This window comes from Sphaeroforma arctica (genome assembly GCF_001186125.1).
Source record: "Sphaeroforma arctica JP610 unplaced genomic scaffold supercont1.111, whole genome shotgun sequence".
Lineage (NCBI taxonomy): Eukaryota > Ichthyosporea > Ichthyophonida > Sphaeroforma > Sphaeroforma arctica.
In genome coordinates this window covers 78,408-100,807 of record NW_014040447.1, presented here as the reverse complement: position 1 = coordinate 100,807, position 22,400 = coordinate 78,408, and the positions used below count along the sequence as shown (strand labels likewise).

General features: G+C 44.9%; 2 protein-coding genes and 1 pseudogene across 3 annotated transcripts; 1 reads left to right on the top strand and 2 right to left on the bottom strand.

Annotated features, from left to right (window-relative positions):
- Positions 1-1,281: 1,281 nt before the first annotated feature.
- Positions 1,282-2,227, bottom strand: SARC_02470 (hypothetical protein; the record flags this gene model as incomplete). The annotated part of the gene is made up of 2 exons (XM_014303775.1): positions 1,282-2,015; positions 2,176-2,227. 2 exons carry the CDS (start codon positions 2,225-2,227, stop codon positions 1,282-1,284), a joined length of 786 nt encoding a protein of 261 aa, XP_014159250.1.
- A 1,407-nt stretch (positions 2,228-3,634) lies between these two features.
- On the bottom strand, positions 3,635-4,287 carry SARC_02469 (hypothetical protein; annotated as a pseudogene; the record flags this gene model as incomplete). Its single annotated transcript has 1 exon — positions 3,635-4,287.
- Positions 4,288-5,241: 954 nt separating this feature from the next.
- SARC_02468 (hypothetical protein) lies at positions 5,242-22,400 on the top strand (the record flags this gene model as incomplete). Its single annotated transcript, XM_014303774.1, has 14 exons — positions 5,242-5,309; positions 5,997-6,087; positions 6,666-6,830; positions 7,016-8,663; positions 9,101-9,909; positions 10,421-10,541; positions 11,278-11,444; positions 11,779-12,319; positions 13,046-13,191; positions 13,554-19,514; positions 19,974-20,047; positions 21,081-21,204; positions 21,494-21,575; positions 22,246-22,400. The coding sequence occupies 14 exons, from the start codon at positions 5,242-5,244 to the stop codon at positions 22,398-22,400; spliced, it is 10,152 nt and encodes a 3,383-aa protein (XP_014159249.1).

The following is a 22,400-nucleotide window of genomic DNA, read 5'->3' as shown; positions in this document are numbered from 1 at the left end:
TCTCCGACTCAGAATGGTACATATATAGTCAGATTTTGTTTGGTTCACGATGCGAATATGGATATATACGTACATTTGAATATCCTGAGTATAGTATAGTGAGTAGCTTCATAGCATTTTAGAGTATTAGTAGCACCTGCGACGTATATGCATCAGTACTAGCCATTGTGCTATCCGTCAAGTTCACGGAGCAGATCACCTGCTTTTGTGGTCTTTGTTGGTGTTAGTTTCTCGCTCCACAGACTTCTACGAATGCATGGTCCTTTTGACGACACCGAATACCCTTGGCACTTTCACATACAGAGTCGGCAAAGTGCTGGCAGCAGTTTTGTCGAGGACTCTCTTAACACTCAGAAGCCCTTGCTATAGTTTAGATATTGTATCATGTTATTTTTAACGTGTACAATGCTCCAGTGGTCCCTCTGCAAGACCATCGTTGCGAGAATATATTGTTTTTCATACTGAGTCATATTTGTATACTGATCCGTGTACACATACAATGTCATGTATATACTGAGCCATGTATCTATACTGAATCATGCTTATATCGCAGTTTATATACCGAGTCATGTATATATACTGGGCTATGTTTATATCAGTTCATATACTGAGCCATGTACATATACTGAGTATTGTATATACTGAGCCATGTATCTATACTGTCATGCATATATCGCAGTTTATATACTGAGTCATGGTTATATCGCAGTTTATATACCGAGTCATGGATACATACTGAGCTATGTTTATACCGCAGTTCGTATACTGAGCCATGTGCATATACTGAGTCATGTATATACTAAGCCATGTATATGCGCCGAGCCATGTGTGTATCGCAGTTTTTATGCTGAGCCACGATATATGGCAATAAGGTTGGCGTTGTATCATGAATGATGGAAGCAGGGGTGAATGATATCGTGGGATCTGCCGAGAGAGATATGAACAGCAGAATCCATCTCGCTTCCCAGTACGCTCAACATCGCAAGCCATAGCACCTGCACATGCCAACGCTTGTTGAGGGGCTAGACCGCTGGATCGAGAATAAACTCACACATGACGCTCCACCAATCGTCATCTTTGTTCTATGTCCGACACCCTCCTTCGGATGACAGTCCCTTTTCTGCGTCATATTTTTATAAACTCGTCTGCTGCGTCATATATGTTAAAACTCGTCACACAACAATATCCTACACAGTACTCTGAGCTGGTAAGCGCTCAACAACACATCTGGAAACATACATTGCTGATCAGTTCAGAGTTTAGTTTAGACCAATCGCGATGCTAGCAAAGATCGATGATACCATCCTCATTCTTGATCCCGAGGTCCCAATCGCTCTGAAGTCTCGGTCTCTTCCCAGAACTCTCTCCCTTCACCTCCCGACCACTCATGCTGTGCGTACAAGCCCTTCCTTTAACATCAACCAGCTTTCTACTCTCCATCCAAAAGCATTCCCGTAGCCGTATCACAATCTCATGCTCGAATAGCTCTGTTTGTAGATGCTCGGGATATTCAAAGTCTGCGTGCTTGCTGCGCTTTACATTCAACGCAGCGCCTTTGCCCACCCCCAGACTCTTGCCCTTCTTAATAGCCTCCTTCTCAGTCACTTTGGCTCTAGCCTTGTGTACATGGTTCTGGTACCGCTCGTACCCTATAGGCTCGTGTTTGCCCTTGTACGCACCCTTGAACACTAGTCTGATCGTTCCCACTTCGTCCTGCCCACCATCACCCTCCCCCTTTCTCACCGCTTCTTCCTCAGTCATCTTGGCAGCCTGGAACATAAACCTACTTACCACCGTTGTATCTCCGTCTGCGATCTGTTTGATCCCCTGATACACTATATCACTGTGTTTGGTTGCTATGTTACCTTCGACGTTGCACACAGCCCCGTCCACGTACAACCACACCAAAACGTCATCGTAGGCCGATGCAAACCGCTTTTTCGTGAGCGACCCAAATAAGGGTGACACCCGGATCTCGAAGTGGGACGTACGTGGCGCACACACGTACCAGCCGGCTGTGGAATTGGAAGTAGATTTTTGTGGGCTTTGAGTTGGATAGAGATTCCTAACTAATCCAGATATGAGTGGAAACGAGTAAGACGCATAAGGACTGTATGTAATATGACTACACGTGGCAAGTTGAATATCCGTTGGGTCTAATTGCGATCAGAATACCCGTAGAGGGGCACAGAATCGTTGGATCGGTAGGGGCGACGGGCAGCTTCATTTTGAAAGACAGAGACGTGCTTGGATTGACTAGTTGTGTGTTCAAGAGGGCCATCTGAAGATTGTGCGCGAGACAGAAAGTGCGACCCCAACACAATACCCACCAATTCAAAAATTAAAACCCACAGTCATGTATTTCGAGTATAAAATAAACACACAATCTCTTTTTCTGCCGAACTTGCATAGCCTACTAAATAGAACAGAACTTGCAGGTTTTGCGTTCAGTACGAATTTCAAGAGGCATCCTTTGTGATTGGTCTATACAAATAGCTCCGTTCGTCCCTCGAAAATCCGCAACTAGTCAAGTTACACTTGACAACGGGAAGGCGAATATGAAAAGTGCGGTACAGCACTCTAGCATAAAACAGGGATAGCAGACTCGTTGGCTGAGAGATTTTGATCGAGATTGCCCTTGTTGGCAGCACGAACAGTCATAGCAGCGGTTGCGCAAGAAGTAAAGTATCACATAATGACGATCCAACCCCGATTTAAAAAAGCATTTCTCTGACAGACGGACATACACAAGTGGATATGGGCAATCAATTAATTAATTACAAAATATGTTGACATGATCCCTGTGACTATAAGTGCACGCACATATCCAACTAAGCCAATGCGCAATCAACACCTAACCCTCATTCCTGTGTTTTTTAACAATACATACGTGCCCAGCGGAACCAAAACGGAAACTGCACAATAGATTAGAAACACGCACATATGACCAATTGTCAATACATCAACTTATAAAACCCTTATCCGTGTGTTTCCTAAAACGTTTACGGCTCAGTTAGGCCACGCATAACCTTGCCCCTGCGTTTCCTAAAACGTTTACGGTCCTGTAAGGCCAATACACGTAGTACACCTGGTGTATATACCAATGGCCTAAATACCATACCTTCCATTGGTCCCCATGTGGTAGATCGATCTTGAGCGACAGCTGGAGATACGTAATACAATGGCATGGCTAACCTATTCCCTGTCGTTTTCCCACCACCTGTAGTTTCCTGATCATACTCAGACTCAGATTTAGTCTCTGAGTGCGCCTTTGACGTCCCGTTCGTACTGGTACTTTTATGTGTGCTGCTACTAGTGGTTTGTGTGTTGTTTCGGCTGTGTGTGGAATCATGGTCGGAATTCAGTTTAGCTTCTGAGTGTGCTTGTGATACCCCATTTGCACTGATATTTTTATTTGTGTCATCATTGGTGTTGTGTTTGTTGTTTTGGCTGTCTTTAGTGTGTGCTTCTGCCGTCTCATTAATACTAGTACTTTTACGTGTGCTACTGCGAATATATTCTGTACTGTTTTGACAGTGTGCATAACTATGCTCAGACTTCACTTTATCCTCTGAGTGTACCTGTGACATCTCATTCGCACTAGCACTACTATATGTGTTACTATTGGTGTTGTCTATGTCGTTTTGGCTGTAACCATACTCGGCCTTTACTTTATCCTCTGAGTGGTCTGGACAACATTCGGAATCTACATCTATCAACTCATCCACTTTCGCTACGTTGTTCCTACTTTCTTTTATATTCATACCCAATACATCACCTTCTTCTTTCACCTCCATATGCTCATGTACTGAATCTTTTGATTCCGTTGGTACCTTTTTATCTGCCATATCATTTCCTTTCTCGGCGTCTTCTTTTTTAACCTTCGTATGCATATGAGATGACTCCTTCGGCCCCATTGACTCTGTTAAAACCGTCGATATACCACCTTCCATTTTGACCTCCTTATACTCATAAGACGACTCTTTCGGTTCCGTTATATCTGATAATACTGTTGGTTCTGTATTAGCATCCTCACAAGCACTATCGCCGTCATCATTCACAATATACAACCCTAGACCATAGCCAGAAATAGTGTCTTCGTACATCTTAGCAGTCACTACATGTACATCTAACGAATGCTGCCACTCTGCCGAAGCCGCACACGCCCGGGGATCTACATAGTTCCAACGAGGCATGACTATTCAGTTGCGTCTATAGTCTAACAAAGTGTGAGTTTGTGTTTAATGTAAATAAGTATTGCACGCATAGTTGTGATAACCTACGAATATTATTTATTTACACAAGAGAAATTTGCATGTAAATACAGGTATTTATGTATGTATATCAGAAGTCTACCAAGTCTGAAACAATGTGCCACAAAATCTGCAGAGCTGGTAAATATCATGTTGGAAATGTCCTGACAACTGCGTCTGTAATTAAAATGATATACTTTCCAGTATCGTATTACGGTCGTGAACTAGTTTACGACATGTATTAAACTAGAAATCTGCTGACGACGCCAGAATGCATGCAAAAAACGCGCCAAAATACTCCAAAAGCCTTTGTGCGCGATCGTCAGCGGTCGGCGGTGTTTTGTGCTCAAATGTAGTTTTGTGTTTAAAAAAAATCTGTACATCTCCCACAAAAGTGCATTTCAATATTATTTGTTCTAAATACATATGTACTCGCTATCCACTTTACATACTGCAGTTTAGCTACTAACCTTACTACAGATAGCTAACATACGTGCATAGCTACTCATATTTGTGCGATGCACAGCGTGTGTAGTGTGTATTACGGGTGTAGTGTGTATGTACTGCGAATGTTGCCGTGCCTTGCCATCACTTTCGCGTATGGAAGACTTTAAACAAACTACATATGCGATGTATAGTGTGTATCACCGCAGTGTGGTGTGTATCGAATTGACACTACCAATATATGTACCTTTCGATTGATACAAGGTATATCTACTTTCGATACATGTGTGAAGCTTTACCGTTTCTCCCGAATACTGCTATCTGAATGGCTTTCGGACTTTTCTGCCTTATTTGTTACCTGGAATCGTTACACTCACATACACACACAGAGAAAGAGAGAAATACATTTTCTTACACATTCATTCGTAATATTATATATATATATATATATATAGAAGACATATTCATGCATAGCCAAATGTATATACTATAGGTATACGAGCACGCTTTCCAATACCTATACATATAGATATACGTCTCCATAATGCCGGGTAGGGTTCACTCGCGCCAACAGGCGGAGATGGCGCTGCAGCGACTACTGAAGTTACAAAGGTACGGCGGTGTTTAAACGATGTGTTATGTGATTTTTAGCGCTGTATGTCTGCTTTCGTACAATAATGTATGGGAGCAATGTACATTCGTGTTTGTTAAAGTTTTATTTAGTTTCAAAGGCTTCTGAGGTTTCGGTAAATATATGTTGTGCGATATTTTACGTTGTCTGTTTGGCTGTGTAATTTTTTTTTGTGAGGAAAGGTATATGGGTGGTGAAGTATCAATTGGTTCTCGGCCTTCGGTCAAATATTCTGCCATGTGATCGCTATTTCTTTGCATGCTTACTTTACAGTACGTGAATTAATAAAGCTGCGTGTATTTAGCACTTAAATCGTTCCGGGTTTTAGTAGTGGCATGTTATATATCACATAGATACGAATGGCCTAGTATATTTTTAGGTCATGGTTTACCTCAATTAGCATTATCGCAACGCAGTTTCTCTCGTTACGTTCAATACGTATTTATCATTCGCTGAAACCTTTATTATCTTCTACATAAAAGGCGGTTGAGCGATATGGAATTATTGTATCTTTTGCCTGGCCTATCAGCTCAATTTGCCTAAAGTAGTCGGATGTATTTGAAAGTCTGTGAATTCGTCCCATATCGATTGACATACTTGTGTGTTGTATCTGGACGTTTATGAATTCTTATTGTATTTATTGACAAAATACTGTTTATTGCCTGCAGAATGGAGACCACATGTAGCGTTGAGGTGAAATTGGGATGGTTCGGAGAGTGCATCACCATGCTCGATTGTGCACATAAGGCGGTGTTGAAGGTATGTTATAACCAAGGTATCTGAACTATTAGGTATATGGACTGGTCTCGTGGTCTAAATTCCATGAAACAAAACGTTTGGTCCAACATGAAGGATTGTATCCTTCTCAAAAAATTCAAATAAGATATCTGTATATATTTGTTACATTCGTATTTATATATATATATATATATATATATAATGTATATAAATATATATATGTATGTATGTAGTATATATATACGTATATATATATATATATATATATATATATATATATGTGTGTGTGTGTGTGTGTGTGTGTGTATGTATTTATGTAGTTATGTATATATATGTTTATATATATATATATATGTATATATATCTAGCTACGAGCTTAGACACTCGTAGGATAGGATAGCGTTAAATATATATATATATATATATAATATATGTGTGTAATATGTACATATATATATATATATATATATATATATATATATCGTGTGTGCGTGCCTGTGTGCCTGAGTATATAAACATACTCGAACATCTATTACTGGAATATAATCTAATATATATATATATATATATATATATATATATATTCCCTTCCTTTACAGGCTGCCCTCCGATTGCTGGGAATGCTGGTGAAGCAGGAAACGCTGTGTGCACAGCTCTCTTTACTCCACTCGCTCGGCATTGTGCGAGCATTAGTTCAGATTGTCGACGATGGGGAAACAGACAAAGAGGTGCTACATCTGTTGATTTGGTGCCTGAAAGTGCAGGTATGTTTACGAAATCGTCTCGTAGTAGTAGTGTGATTTAAAGTCAATGCCGGTAATTTTCTGTTATATTTTGTACGCACACACTATAGCACATGATTCCATACGGGTTACGGATACATCACCTGTGGTTCAATTTGGTGATTTAATTGAATCGTGTGTTTCACTTTGACTTCTGATACACACAGCGCCTTCCTACCGACGCAATAACTTCGGAAGGCAGCAACATATTATGCTGTTTCAATCGCGTGTACAGCAGCTGTTCCGACCATCCCGATATATTGCGGGATATACTGCATGCCACCAAGACGGTCATTCTTGCAGCCCCTCTACAAATGCTGGGCCATCCACCCGGACAGTGTGTTGCGAATACCGTTGACGGGGATGATCAATTAAAGAGGAATTCGATACAGAGAGTGCGTAAAGGCGGGAGTTTGAAAAGATGTGCAAGTGCGCATGAACCGGCAACGGTCGATGGCACACCGCAGAAGCTCCGGAAGCTATCGCCCCTTATTAGTGTACAATCACTCACAACTGATCTAGACACGCGCGTTCACACAAAGTCCATGAGGGCACATTCTCAGAGGCACGCATCATCTAGAATGCCTTCTCCAGACCCCCTCCTGGTGGGTGTCCAACCGAAGCAAGCACGTGTATCGGATAGCAAAGTGCTTTGTAAGTGTAAATGTATCTGTTGGATGGGGTATGCAATGTCGGGTCTATTCCATAAGGATGTGTCCGTTCAGAATGCGGCGCACAGTTTGTTCTTCACCCGAGATGTACCGTCGCGGTGTAAGGCCTTACTGATGGGAGCACCTGGGCAACAGTACCCCTCGGCACAGACTGACAGTAGCACAAGACACGTCAGTACTAACGGCTCTCACACACATAAAAAGGTGGCCTCACATGCGAACATTCAGATGTGCAGTAACTCGGGAATGGCGCAAGGTCAAGGGGTTTGTATCACAGGGGATAAGCTCGAATGTGTGTGCAAAGGCACGACTTACGATGTGACAAAGGATGTGAAGCATGTGGCGAAAGGCAGCAGTGAGAAGCATTGGTTGTTGTTCGACCCGAGCCATGATGGCAGGTATGCGCAGAAAGTGCCAGCCACGGAGCGCGAGAAGGTGCTGCTTGAGTTCTTTGCACGCAATTTGGCAGGCACTGACGGTACTTATATAGAGAAAATGGAAATAGGAGAGGATGTTGCTAAGCCAACTGGAGAAGATGTCCGTGATTATGGTATAGTGGGTGGCAAACACGTGGGCATTAAACTTGACCGGCACGGTGAAGGTGTGGGTGACCAACAAGTAAGCGCATCAACCCGCAGGAACAAAGTACCAGGAAAGAGGCGGCGACAGAGGAGTGGGCTACCCCCCAGTACGAGCAAGCATCAGAACACTGCACGTGAAACGGCTGATAAAATGTCTAGTGCTTTGGACAAGGAGTTCAGACCGCCATGTAGAACCCGAAACCCTAGTACAAGTGGAGTGGGTGGTTCTAAGCCTAAAACGGCTATGTACAATGGAGAATCTGCCACAGATACCGACACAGACACAGACCAAGCCCCAAGAGCTGATGCGGGTGTGCATATAGAGCAGACCGCTGTGGTTGTGGAGGCTTCAGAAGATGAGTTCATCAAAAGCATTATAGGCCGAAGCGAACCTACTGTAGCTGAGGGTTTAGACGATGAGTTCAATACACAGATTGTGTACCGAAACGATCAAACCCCGCACGGGGCGGCGCTGAGTGGGCGCAGAGAGTGCCGGAGAACGCACCGACGAAAGCGCAGGAAGAAGGCTGGTTTGCCCGGACTCCGGGCTGGTGTGGAGAATGGTAAGTAGTAAATATATATATATATATGAGTAGTGTATTCGAACTGTTTGCAAGCCTCCAATTATCAATTAATTCTTAGTTTGATGGTATATACACTTTCATCTGTGGCACGTTTGTGCATATGTTGTTTCTTTTCCTCACGACCATTCTGTCCAGACTCATACACTCATTAATCAGTAATTTTGGGTATATATTTGTGAATGTATAACCGTGTATAGCTGATTTACAAGTCTGAAATCCTCATGAATGAACATTTTTAAGTTGTGAAGCGAATCACATTGTACTAGAATCCCATCATGTACAATCACCGTGGCACGTATGACTTCGACAATCAATACAATACTTCAAACCTGGGCTTATGCAATACTTTACGGTACTCTTCTATGAATTGTCATTCATTGCAATCGTTAAACGCTGTATTCTAAATCACTCTACAGATATTCCTCTCTTCAGCATCGGCGACAAAAACGATAACAGCCCCACAGATACAAATGCTGATCAATCCATCGCCTCGGCAACCAATACAAACCCCGACCCAAGGGCGCTCAGGCGCAAAAGTGGGCAATCCGGGAGGCAGTCAAACACCATACACAGTTCAATGAGTCCACCTAGGCGGTGTATTAGCGCACCTCTGTCTCTGTCAAAGCCACACCGGTACACCCTGTCAAAGACGAAGTCATATATCGCAACGAATCTCAAACAATGTAGTAGTGCGCCTGTATCTCAGTCCAAGTCTCATCGGCAAGCCCAGTCAAAGTCACAGGTAGATGTCACATCTGATCCTAAACGATGTACCAGTGCACCTCTATTCACAGCTCCTGCTGCTATAGTATCACAATCAAAGCCGCCACCTCGCCCGTCTCAGTCAAACGATACCCTCGGTACAGCGAATCCAAATACACACAACACAGTGACCTCACATGCACTCAGTACAATGAGTTCACATACACTCAGGCCCACACCACTGATGAAACCTGCATATGCGCACGTACCAGATGATACAAAGCCTAGCATACACTCCAGTGATATTGGAGGTCCACACGTACTAAGCAGTGTGGATCAGCCACTGTGTAGTGTTAACGAGCTACTACAGCACCACCTCCGTGCTTTACATGGCCCTGTAGTAGGCAAAGGGGTGAGACAGGCGAAGGATGTGGCAGCTGCAGCCGCTGCACACACACGCCCACACGTGTGTGTGTGCTGGGGCATGCCGTCTACCACAGTCAAACGCATCACTTCCTCAGTGGTGAGTACAGGTGGATTGAGTATTGGGGTGTGATGGTTAGTCCCTTTGCTGTGTATTCGTGGGCTTGGTTCGAACTTGTTTGCAGCTTTCTTGTGTGTGTGTTCCCAGCGACGCTCCGTGCACACATGTGCGCTAGAGGATGTTGGTGTAGAGTTCGCTGTGTGTTTGTGCTTATCTTTTTGTATACACCTTTGTTTGTTTGTTGCCGTGTACACGTGTGTACGATACTTTGTATCTGTATAGCATGATATCACCGACTGCATTATCTACAGCTGGTCTCCTGCTATGCATGACCCTGAGCATATTCTTCTGTCAATTGAACTCGGAATTTAACATTGGTATATATCGGTATCTAGCTATCTGAGGTGTCATGCAAAAACAGATGCATTCTTCCATGCATATTTCTATTATGTAAATTCCATATACATCGCTATATGCGGTGAGGTCGAACAGTGTATCAGATAGAAAAAGATCTAAGCATATTTCAAACTACTTCTTGGTACTTGTACAGGGTCATTTGCGCGTTCTGCTGGACACGGCAGTGGGACAGTACATCTACAAAGCAAGTTCGAAGAGTCCAGAAGCCGAGGATGTGAAGGACGATGGTCGAACTATCAAACCGAAGATCCAAGGTATGTAGCTCTAATATAACATTGATATATTTTATGGTAAATTAATATATTATTATATTATTAAATTTTTATATTTCATTTTCGTATTATTATATTTTTGTATTATTATATATATATATATATATGTATGTATGTATGTATGTATATATATATGTGGGTGGGTGGGTGTGTAATATGTTAGATTGATAAATAGATATATAAGTATGTAGATTTAGATGTAGATGTAGATATCGTTGCAATCTGTAATAAATACATATATATATATATATATATAATATAATATATATATATGTGTGTGTGTGTGTGTGTGTCAGTGTGTGCACAAGTGACTTATTTGCCTCCCTATCACCCCTTAATTTTTAGGGTTTAGGGTTTTGGAAAAACTGTCTTCACAGATACCTCACAGACACTCAACCAATGCCTTACCCAAACGCTGCGCTTATCCAGATGTTGTTTGTGCACTATATAAATGTGGCGTACTTGTATTTTTACAACCACAAACGCTGTATCCATGGGATTGTTGCAATTGTACATTGTTCATTTATGCAGCTACAACCGCTGCATGTATTCAAACGTGGCATATGTACTCTGTCCTTATTTGCAACTATGAACGATTCTCCTGTTTATGTGAACAAGACGCGACATCCGTCCAAATGCGACACACATATCCAGTTCCTTTCTACACCACAATCGATACACTCATCTAAATCTGGCAAACTTGTATACTTATCTACAGCCGATACAATCCCTCGGAAGCGCCCAATGGCAGACGGCGCGGGTATAGCCACCCGTGTACCGGTGACGGTTAAGTCCGAGGTTCGGCCTGCTTGTGTGTGCTCTCTGAGGTTCCCTGGCTTGGTAGGTGGTGACTGCATATGTCAATCGACGGAGGCACAGAATCAGGTGAGAAACATAAGCGAAGAAGACACTCGGGGGGTACGATTTTGCATATGTCGGTTTTTTTTAGAAGTATATTCTGTTCAATTTCATTGTGATTTAGTCCCTTAGACGTATTGTATAAGGAGATATCCAAGGTTGTAGCAATAGTTTGTGAACGATAGTATGGCATTGGGTCTAGACTACATTGTATCGCTTGAGTGGGTAGAGAGCAGCATTCGCTATCCGTATCGAGGTGTGCGTGGTGTGAACTACAAGTTGTATCGTGGTTGTACTTTGCTTGTCGACACCTGTTATGCACAAAACTGACATAATTCGCTCAATTCTACCAATTCTACAGGAGGATCCTCCAAAGAAAACGCATATATCCTTTATCTCTCCTGAGGCCGTAGCCGCAGGCATACGCATCATACGCACAGTGACACTGTGCATTGCAGTGCTGCGTCCGGTGCTACACACGTGTAACTCGGCGGTAGATGAACCGACTGCGGCAGGAGCTTATAATAGGTACAACACACAGCCTACTGCTTGTAATGAGCCTGAGGAGTCGTTTGATGATATCGGAACAACATACACACATGCACATGGCTCCGTGGGTGCACGCACACACGCGCGCGCGCGCGCGCGACATACCACGACCACTGCTGGGCGTGTGCGTGCGGATAATACCAAACAAGAACGGGCTACTAGTGCTGAAGAAGTAGATAAGGGCTCGCTCCGAGCACGTAAAGATGCTTTACAGGTACTCATCACACTGCTGCCTGTGACTGAGGGTTTGCTGCGCCTAGCCTCCATGTCGGTGGACGTGTGCGAAGAGGTGTGCCGTCTGTGGCAGGATGTCATCAGTGTGACCGGGTGTGCTTTGGACAAGCGATCTTTGGGTATGTTTTATGGTGTGGAGTTCACTAGTGGTCCGTCTTGGAACATATCCCTTTCTTGGTTGGTGTGTAGCTGCTTGGTTCACAGTATTTATGGTATCACGGTGCTGATTCCGTTTGTGTATCGGTTCGTTGTACTAATGTTTATTCTCATATTGTCGAAGACCATGTACTTCTTGGAGCCTCGTAGACCCAGGTCTGTGTATACCTAATCGATTTAGCACGTGAATATCTCATAGATATGGGATGTCTTGATTTTTAGAGATGTGGCCAGGATAGTCACCACCCCCCAACTCCCACAATCACTTTTGATACGTCTCAAATTCCCACTTTCAATTCAATACAAATACCTGTCTGTATGTACAAGTCTGTGGTGTATTCGTATTCCATGTCGTAGTAGACATCCGGTCTTGTGCAATATCGTTCCTCCCATATTATCTTCTGAAATCTCACAATCCACAAGGGTTTAAAAAAAATCTATTTGAACATACTATATTGCCTGTTCATATCGTACTAGTATCATGCCTGGTATTCTCTACTAAATTGTTACAATTCACATTGCTTTACAATGATAAAATAATCTAATTTATTCCAATACCTGTTTATATTACACTATTACTTTTCCCCGTAATCTTTTCTAAAATGTTACAATCCACATTGTTTGGATATAATTCTATATTGTACTGATATCATATGTATCTTGTCCTGATGGACACTTATATTGTGCAGCATTGTTTCTGGGTCCGATTTTGCTTAGTGTCCGCTGGGCCGCGCGGAATGCTCGCTCTAGTCCCAGATTAGTACGCCGACTGGTTGATTGCGGTACGGATCTGGCTGTCTGCCTTCACCAAAGAGGCTTCTCGTTTGAACTGCAGGTATATGTCTTTTCTCTATGTTTTATGTATAATAAATATTATATACTGTCAAAGTGTAATTGAAACGCAATTTTTTTATATAAGTTGTAGACTACAGGCATCCGATGTATTCATAGGACGGATAATTTTCTCCAAGTGTACTCAACTGTGGAATACCTACATCAGATTATGAACTTTACCGACCTATTCGCACAGTACACGCCCCACCTGTACTGTCACCTCATACACACCTCAACAACGGTAGCTTCTCTAAATCCGTACACTTTAAACCTCTGAAGAAATGCACCAAAACCTCACTACATTTACACTATTCATCATTCCACTAAACTATACTTTCTCTTTATGGGGTTTTATACTAACAGGAACTAAAGAATGCCGTAGTCGATCTATTTCTAACATCCTACCGGCTTTCACGGAGAGGGGTTGCTACAGACAACTCATCGGAATCATCCTCAACAGCACAAGCAGCGTTGCCAGCCTACTTCAGAATTATCCCAATACTCTTCCCTCCTACCGGACCACACTCAGAGACAGTACTCGAAGTCATGGGCTTGGGAAGCGCTCGAGGTGGTGCAATGAACGGGAACACACATTCTTCTGCACTTACACATGCACATACATACACGCGCGCATCGGAAGTCGTAAGACAACCACATGCGTGCGCATCTGAGGATTCGTTCGCGCAGGTAGCACCTATTGACAAACCGGCGGGTACCATCGCAGACTTCACTGCTACCCGTATGCCTCGGCCGCCGATGCCAAGCACAGAGGTTGGTATCAGCGAGCATGCCCAGAAGACTATGCACAGCTTGGTTACCGACCGAAAGGAGGCAGCTATAACCGTTTGCAAAGCGCTCTCTCGTGTATTGCGAGGGCTAGATAGGGAAGGTATGCCCGTGCTTGATACTCAGGAGAATGGGGCTAGTGATTGGCGTGCTGGGGCTATGCAGAGGCCAAATGATATCAGTATGCGCTCTGCGCGTGTGCTTGACAGTTGGAGTGGTGATAAAGTCGAAGTCGGTGGGCTAGATAGCCCTTGTGAGGTTGGTGTAGAGGTAAGGTGTGTGGCCGTACGAGAGTATCTGCGTAGTGTGTTGACGTGTGGTTCGGAGTCAGTCAAGAATGCGATGACGAAGGTGATCAACTCGGAGGGTATAGTTGATAGCCACCCAACGGTTAAAACCGAACAGGTGGATGTCACTATTGTTAATGAGAGTCGCATTGGCCAAGCTACAAGCCGTGCATCTGAAGTAGAACAGTCCAATCCAATTCTTGGCTCAGATAAACTGGTGATTAGTGATACAGTCAAAGATGTTAGCAGTGTTTTGTATAAGGATGAAACTAGTTGTACAGGTATTGTTGAGTGCGGAACTGTTGGGAACTCTGTTCCACGCGATCGGCTCGATTGCGTGGAATCAGAAGACGGAGGAAAAGATGATACGTCCAACACTGACGGAAATGACGCTCAAAATACCACGATTATGGCGAAGAGTGGTATTGTTCTGACAGACTCTAGTACGATACACGACGTGGCAAGAACGGAAGAAAATGATCATGTAAACGGGAGTGTAGCGGACCTGTCAGTCGCTTGTGATGAGACAGGGAATGTGCGTAGCAGTAAGGTTCAGAGTGCGCTGGCTGCGTCGGGTGCTGTGAAGAAGGCGGTGATAGAGGTAAATGACGATGGTTGTGTACCTAAGAATGCTACAGAGATCGCGACGGGCATTGCAGGTCGGGGCTCTCTTGACACGTGTGATATCGGGAAGGAGGTGGAGGACCATGATTATGTACCTGAGACCCAACAAGGTAGTGCGAATAATGCGATAGACCTTGCTAATAATGCAACAGATAATGCTAAGGATGTCACAAATGTTGATAAGAAAGTCACAGATATTGTTACGAATGCTACGGATATTACTAAAAATGCCACAGATCATGTGGAGAACGTTGAAGGTCTGGACTCTACGGACACGTCTGATACTGAGGCAGAGGAAGATGAAGATATGCCTCTAGCCATCTTCTGTACTAAACGCAGAGTTACCAATGTGGCTGCGAGGGGTCTTGGAGGAATCCAAAAAGGTGCGCAAGAACCTGAGGATATTCAATCAGGAAGTGTTCATATTACCGCAGACTTAACCCCTAGACCCCTGAAACCTGGAACCCTCGTTGCTAGGATACAGAGTGATTCTGAGAGAACGGGGGAGGGTTGCTCGGACAGTATGCCTCTTAGTACAGAGGCAGCGAATGGTTCTGTCTCTTATGTCTATGAGATGGATGGCAAGGTGCCCAGAGTATCGGAAAATACGCACCGCAAAGTTGAAGCCATAGGAAAAGATGGCAACAGTAGCATACACCAGGACGATAGTAGTATGCACCGGCTAGTGGACATATCGCGGAACACTGTGGCTGAGGGTGCTGTTGAAGGGGTCAGCACAGACGATGGAGAGTCTCCTCAATGCTCTAGTGTGTCTTCAGATGCATATACTGGCAATGGTGGTTCATTGGCGACTGCATCAGATGTTGACACCTCGAACAGCAGGCACTTCCCATGCACTGAAATTGGTAGTAGTAGTAGTAGGAAGTCTGTACTTGATTGGGGTACCGCTGTCGAGAGCGCGTCTCGAAACTCAAGTGTGGCGTCGAACTCACATGCGATAGCCCTGGAAGGACCGAACATTGTGCAAAAGGAATACCCGGTTAACAGGGGATCGTCGGTAGCGTCTGCGGAGGAGAAACAGTCCAAGGGCACGGGGTGTGCTGATTCTGTGGGTGTATCACCTCAAGTCAACGCAATCGGAGGCTCAGGGCCAAATACTACCGTCACACAGACAGCAATGGCAGGCGAGAAACTGAATTTGGCTACGGAGTGTGTTGAAATTGTGGGAGTGACCCCGCAAATCGCCACACTGGGAGGTTCAAAATTAATTCCTACTGACACACGGGCAGTTTCCGATGGTGAACGTGTGCCTATGAACGACAATCTGCCGCGGGAAGTACTATCAAAGGATGAGAATGCACGTGTGGTGCTTGTAACCGAAGCGTCTGTGGTGGTAAACGACACTGTACCAAAGAGTCTCGAGACAGCATTGCAGGAACCAGCCAGTGGTGTCACTGTAGAGTCCGCCAAAAGCACAGTGAGAGCTGCACTCGAGGGGATTGTACCTCTGCCGGCTGCGGAGATGCGTGAGAGCTCGGGACTTCTGAAAACACCTACACGCTTGAGGGCGCTTGAAACGCAAAACGCTGTCTCAAAAGCCATCTCGAACTCCCTCAAGAAAATCAGAAAGGGCAAGAACAACCCCATTCGTGATACGGGTGTGTCTGGTGGCCTCAGGAAAGTGCCGTCGTCTCGGGCGCGTACTATGTGTACCGCTGCGGCGAATACGCGAAAGGATGTGCAGTTTTCTGCGAGTGTTACACAAACCAACGCAGCCAAGCGACCTACTGCGAGTGTGTTGGACCTTGAGGGTGCAGATAATCTCAGCATAGATATGTCTAAGCCCCTCAGTATAGTCGTACCTGAACACAAAGATGTGGCTGACGATGAGTCTAAGGTTGTCAGTACAACAGCTGGTTCGGCTAGCTCTGGAGGTTGTGTCAGTGAAAGTATATTCGGTTCTAATGAAGTCGCTACTGTGACCGTGCGTGCTTCTGTAGACCAGGACATGACCTCCACCGGTGAACTGGGTAGGTGTGAAGGGAAAGTGCAAGCCGACAACAAGTACGCACTTTCTGATTACGCTGAGGTGTCTCCAGATATTTGTGATACAACAGCAGAAAGTAGGCCAACAACAGTACATCCCTGTAGAGAAACTGATGCGTCTGCTACTTGGCATTCTGTTGGTGTATGCCATATGGTGGCTAACAAATGCTCGGTGTCTGAGTTGTCGGACAAAGGATGTCGCGCAGGCAGTGATCTGGATGAAAGTGCGAGAACAGCTGCCAGCTACGACTTGGACCGCGATTTACCTACAGGCCAAAAGGGGTTGCAAGCAACGGACAAATATACCGATGGCAGTCTGCAGTGTGGTCTGGCTGCTGGTGAGCGCGTGGCGAATACACCAAAGGGGATTGTCAGTGCCACTGTAGATGTGAGTACATCTGCAAGCTGTGAAAGGGTTGGTGCGCCGGTAACTATCGACGCTGTCGGTGTGGGGGGTGACTTACCTGAAGGTCGGGCTGCGGCGATGAGTTCTGCGGATGATAATCGAGGAGACACTGTACCTACAGACGCAGAGATAGACGAGGCACCGATGAGAATGGCCGATAGCTACTCAGCAGATGGAGTAGTAGAGGTGGCGACTAGACGGGTTCTGCAGGACAGTCCGGTCGTAGACAACGTCTGTGTGACCATACCCGGTGACAGGACGGGCGCATTAGCGAGGGGTTCTACAGATATTCCGGGCGTGTCTAGCCATGGGGAGATAGTGAATACCCATGCTGTTGACGAGAAGAAAGACTCGTTGGCCACTACTTGTGTATCTACACCCTGTGAAACGGCGGATGTACATACACATGATGTCGACCAGGATACTGGCTTAGTGGGCGGGGCTGAGCCTGACCAGGGCTCTACGTCCTGTCTGTCTGCTGCCGAAAGTGTGTCTACTGCTGTAAGTAGTGCTGTACAGGTTTCCTGGATTGTTGGTATGAGCGTTTTTATGGAGAAAACGGAGAAACGTACGGATGTAGTTGATTGCGAAAGTGCGAGCGAGGATATATTTAAACAAACAGCCGATGGTGATTGCGACAAGGATGAGTTGCACTGGATGTCAAAAGATGATGCAACGAGTCAAAAGGGAAGTACGCTGAGTGACCTAACCAACAACGCTAACGCGAGTGCGAGTACGAATAGCGACAGTACCGAGATAGCAACCCCCCCACAACACGCCTCCGTACCAAAGTTTCAACACACGGCTGTTGATGTAGTGGCTGTACCTCTATTGGAAGAGACAGAGTTGAGTGTCACACCTACCCATGGCCATACATCCGGTGTGCTCATGCAGAGCTCTGTCGGCCTTGTAGTAGCTGGTTTTGCCACATGTCAAGTAGCAGACGCTGCTGCACGCACATATGAGGACAGTCGACCTTCCAATACACATACGGCTAAGGATAGTAGTACTCTCACACTTGCAACCGGCGAGGATAGTAAAACGGCCGTATTTGCAAGTGAGGATAGTGGAACTCTATCTTCCAATACACAAGTGCGCGTGTCTACCCCTATAGGCGTGGGTGACCCACAGGTCCATACAGACGTGCAGACACATACACTCTCTAGCGCACACACCCTCACATCCTCACACGCACAAACACACACACCCTCACATGAACAGATACACGCACACGCCCGAGCAAGCACACCCGTCGTGCCTGAGTCGTTGCTAGTGCAATGCGTGCAACCACGTGCGCGTTTCCCTGCATGGACAGGTCTCCGTGAAGCGCCACACGGCTTTCTAGGCCAACAACCCGCAGAGCGCACGAACGGTTTGGATAACCTGGGCACACAAGTATGTACACAACGTAGGACGTATGTAAATATCACGCCACAGACCTTGCCTGGGTCAGAGACAGAGAGTGGGTATTTGAGCAGCAGTACCCCTGCACATGCAGACCCACACCCACACCCACGGGCTCGGCCGTACACACCGTATATACAGCCTTATAAACCGAAGCACGCGCAGACAATGGCTAATCTTAAACATACATGTCCCTCACCATCGGACACTCCGCGAAGAGGTGCAATTGGGCCTAAGCACACCTTGACTGAAAATTTTAGGTGCACGCCATCACACGCTAATACCAAAGGTACTGAGGAGGTAGCTGTGGAGGAGACCCCCGACGAGACGCCCATGCAGCCTCGCAATTTGGCGATCGCCATCTGTCGCACGGAGGAAGGGCTGGGTGCTGACGCAGATGTTGCGATGCTAAAAATAGAACAGCCCGTGCTAAAAATAGCACAACCGTCTACTAGTCATGATGCCAACGAGGTTAGGACAGTCTGCGACGAGGTTATATATCTGGGTACTAAAAACAGAGCATCAAGTGGGGTTGAGACAGCTGGTGCCTGTCCCGATACCCAATCCACACACTCGACCGACATGAAAACACAGCAGGCGTCGAGCACAGCCACCACTCGACATAACCCACAGACACAGACCCACAGTCTCACACTCTCACACACACACGCACGTTCTCGGTTTGAGCCCTGTGCACCGTCTAGCACACCGTCTGCGTCGAGTCTGCGGTCGGTAGGAATGTCGGCGGTGTCTACCCCGTCCAGGTCACTGCGGTTTGATTTGACAGCCAATATACTGCACGAATTCGAGGTGTGTCTTCACACTGCGTGAGTGTTGTAGCGTTGTATGTATATCATTGATTTCCGGTGTTGTCCGGGTACTGTTGTTGGTTCAAATAAGTTGGACCCTTTGAACAGTCTTGCCCCTGCCTAAAATTTTCTTAATAGTTGCGCTCTATGTTATATACGTTTGCGATCTTCTGCACCCTATGTACTGGCCATGTGTATCATTTGCACTTGTTATGCACTGCATGCTCTTCTCGTGTGTGTTTGCTTACCTTGTGTTGATCATCTGCAGTACATGTACATATCTTGCCTGTGCGACATGTCCCCACTGTTGCATCAGAAGTTTTTAACAAATAATCACACTACAGCTCACAAAAACCTCGACCGCTAAACTCTTTTGTTTAAAGAAAACTGTAATACTAAACTAAGAAGACACTCGTACTGCAATTCTAATCCTAATAATGATATATCAAACCTTCCACAGATGGAGGGCCGTTGTCTCCGTAAACTCAAGACCAGCCAGTCGCCAAGCACTGAGAACAAGCGAACCCTGCATGAGTATGTTTTGACTTCTCATCTGCGTATATACATGTATGTGGAAGAATTTAAATATGAAAATGCGTATGCATACGGAAATTATGCGTAAAGCTTTCATTTGTGTTTGGATGCGACAATCAATCGGTTTATCTGTCTGGACTCATAGCTGTGTGTGTATGTGAAGACAGGTGTGGCGTTCATATCCGTCTATGAATATGATCATGTATTCGTCGATCGTGTTGAAATCCCATATGTGGATCTATGTAAACATCTAGTGTAAGGCTTGTGGAGTTCCCGTTTGTTTGCAACTGCGACTTTGTTTCTGCATGCTATTTCGGTTCGTATCCGTGTATATCTGTGTTGTCATATCTGAATTAGGTCTTCGTGTGTGGACTGTGGACACCACTGTATAGTGGCAATGAGTATATATGATAATAAACACGAACTTGCATATTGACATGTCTGATTTTAATTGAGTGTAAGATTGAAGTACTCCCACAGCAGTATATTCTGCCTAGGTATGAATGTCAATCTTGGTACTTGAATGGAAGAACTACTGTGCAATAATGATGCATCCCGTTGATATACATAAGGCGTCGCCTGAGTTTGTGAAGTCCATATACTAGTACACTACAGGTTTCTATGTGCAAGTTAGTGCATGTTATTACCGACAGAACGGAGAACAAGGACACAATCGGTTTGTGTTGCTTGCGTATGATATTGACCTGGAAGTTGTTTAGTTTACTGTGTTTAGTCTTGTCAGCATACATGTTGCAGTGCGGCACCGCTGGTAAGACCCAGCTGTCTATTACGTATTCCGTTCAGAATCATTTTAGTCACTTGTTCGCTACTTAATATATATATATGTGTGTGTGTGTAGGGGTGGGTGGGGGTGGGTGAATGTGTGGTGGGGGGGGGGGGGTCTATGGATCTCTGGGCTTGCATTTTTATCAAGCATTTGGGTGTACAATACATTATTCTTACCTTCCCAACACCTCCGATGATAAGCATTCAGACTCGCTCAAGTTTCCCATTCATCACTTCATCCATATAGTTCTCCAAAGGTCATTGTGAAAGGCGATCGCGGCAGTCCCAGTTCGGTGAAGAAGAAGGCCAACCGCAAGTGGTTTTCGGACAGTTATCTGTCGCCCGAGTGGTTATCTCACCCCATCAAACAGGTGAGTCTCATATCGATGGGTTTTCTTCTAACAGTAGTCTATAGTCTAGGTTGTGTTCATACTTTAAGTGTACCAGCAGGGAGACCATGCAATTTAAATGATGACTTCAGAGGTTTTAGACGCTCTATTTCTTATCTTGAGACCTTCAGTTTGTCACGAGTGTGAGGTGATGAAATCTGTGGTATTTGATGAATATGTCTTGAGGCTATTGCGACATGCAGCCAGTGAGATACGAGTCTAGTAGACGCGTGTGATGGAGTTGCTGAATATTTTTGTTTTGCATTTACAGGTTCTGAAAGACCTGGGGTTCCTTGCGATCTCCCTCAAGGCAGCAGAACGGTTTCTATTGGGGAGAGGTGTCATCAATTTGGGTATGTTTTTAATTCTCTGGATAGTCAGGGCTATATTTTGCACCCTTTTGTATCACGGATTTAGGTATATAATCTTATTTCGCAACATAGTCAGGGCCGTATCTTGGCTTTTCCTTCGAGGCGTGTATGAATATACCATATACCATCTCATGGAATGTTTTCAGTGTGTATGGTCACTGCGTATTGGCTGATCTGAAAATGGCCCAGGGGCATGCAGACTTATAGTTGGGGTTATTGGGATTGCAATAAGTCTATGGGTCTTTGTGTCTTAGTGTACACTATTGTCTTCAATAAGTCTGTGGATCTCTGTGTGCAATTTTATACATGGGCATTACCATCGCGTTTCGGAATATAAACGTTAGACCCTAAAAAAGTTATTTATTGCGCCAATAGTTCACATATACTAGGCTGTGTAAGTCTGTGTCTGTATATGTTTGCTTGTGAGTGAGTGTTCATCTGTATCTGCATAAAATAGGTTACAACTTTCTTATCTTGCCATTGCCCCGGGTGGCTTAGTGGAGTGTGTCAGCGATTCGTAGTACAAATTATGGCCAGCATACCTGTGTTGTGTTTGTCGGTGTATGTATGTGTCTCAGTTAAGGGATCTATTCCTACAAAACTTGAATTGCACTTTTTGAGCGTCAATCTGTTTTTGAAACAATTGCTACAGGTGGTTTGGTGGAGTGTGATAGCGATCTGTGCTCTAAGCTATGGCCCGCCCCGGCACGGCCGATACTGCGCGCCAAAATGGGAGAGATCTACGGCAAACAACCAACAACGAGCGCAAGCATAAGCAGCAATGCTATACGGAGAAGTCTACTGTGA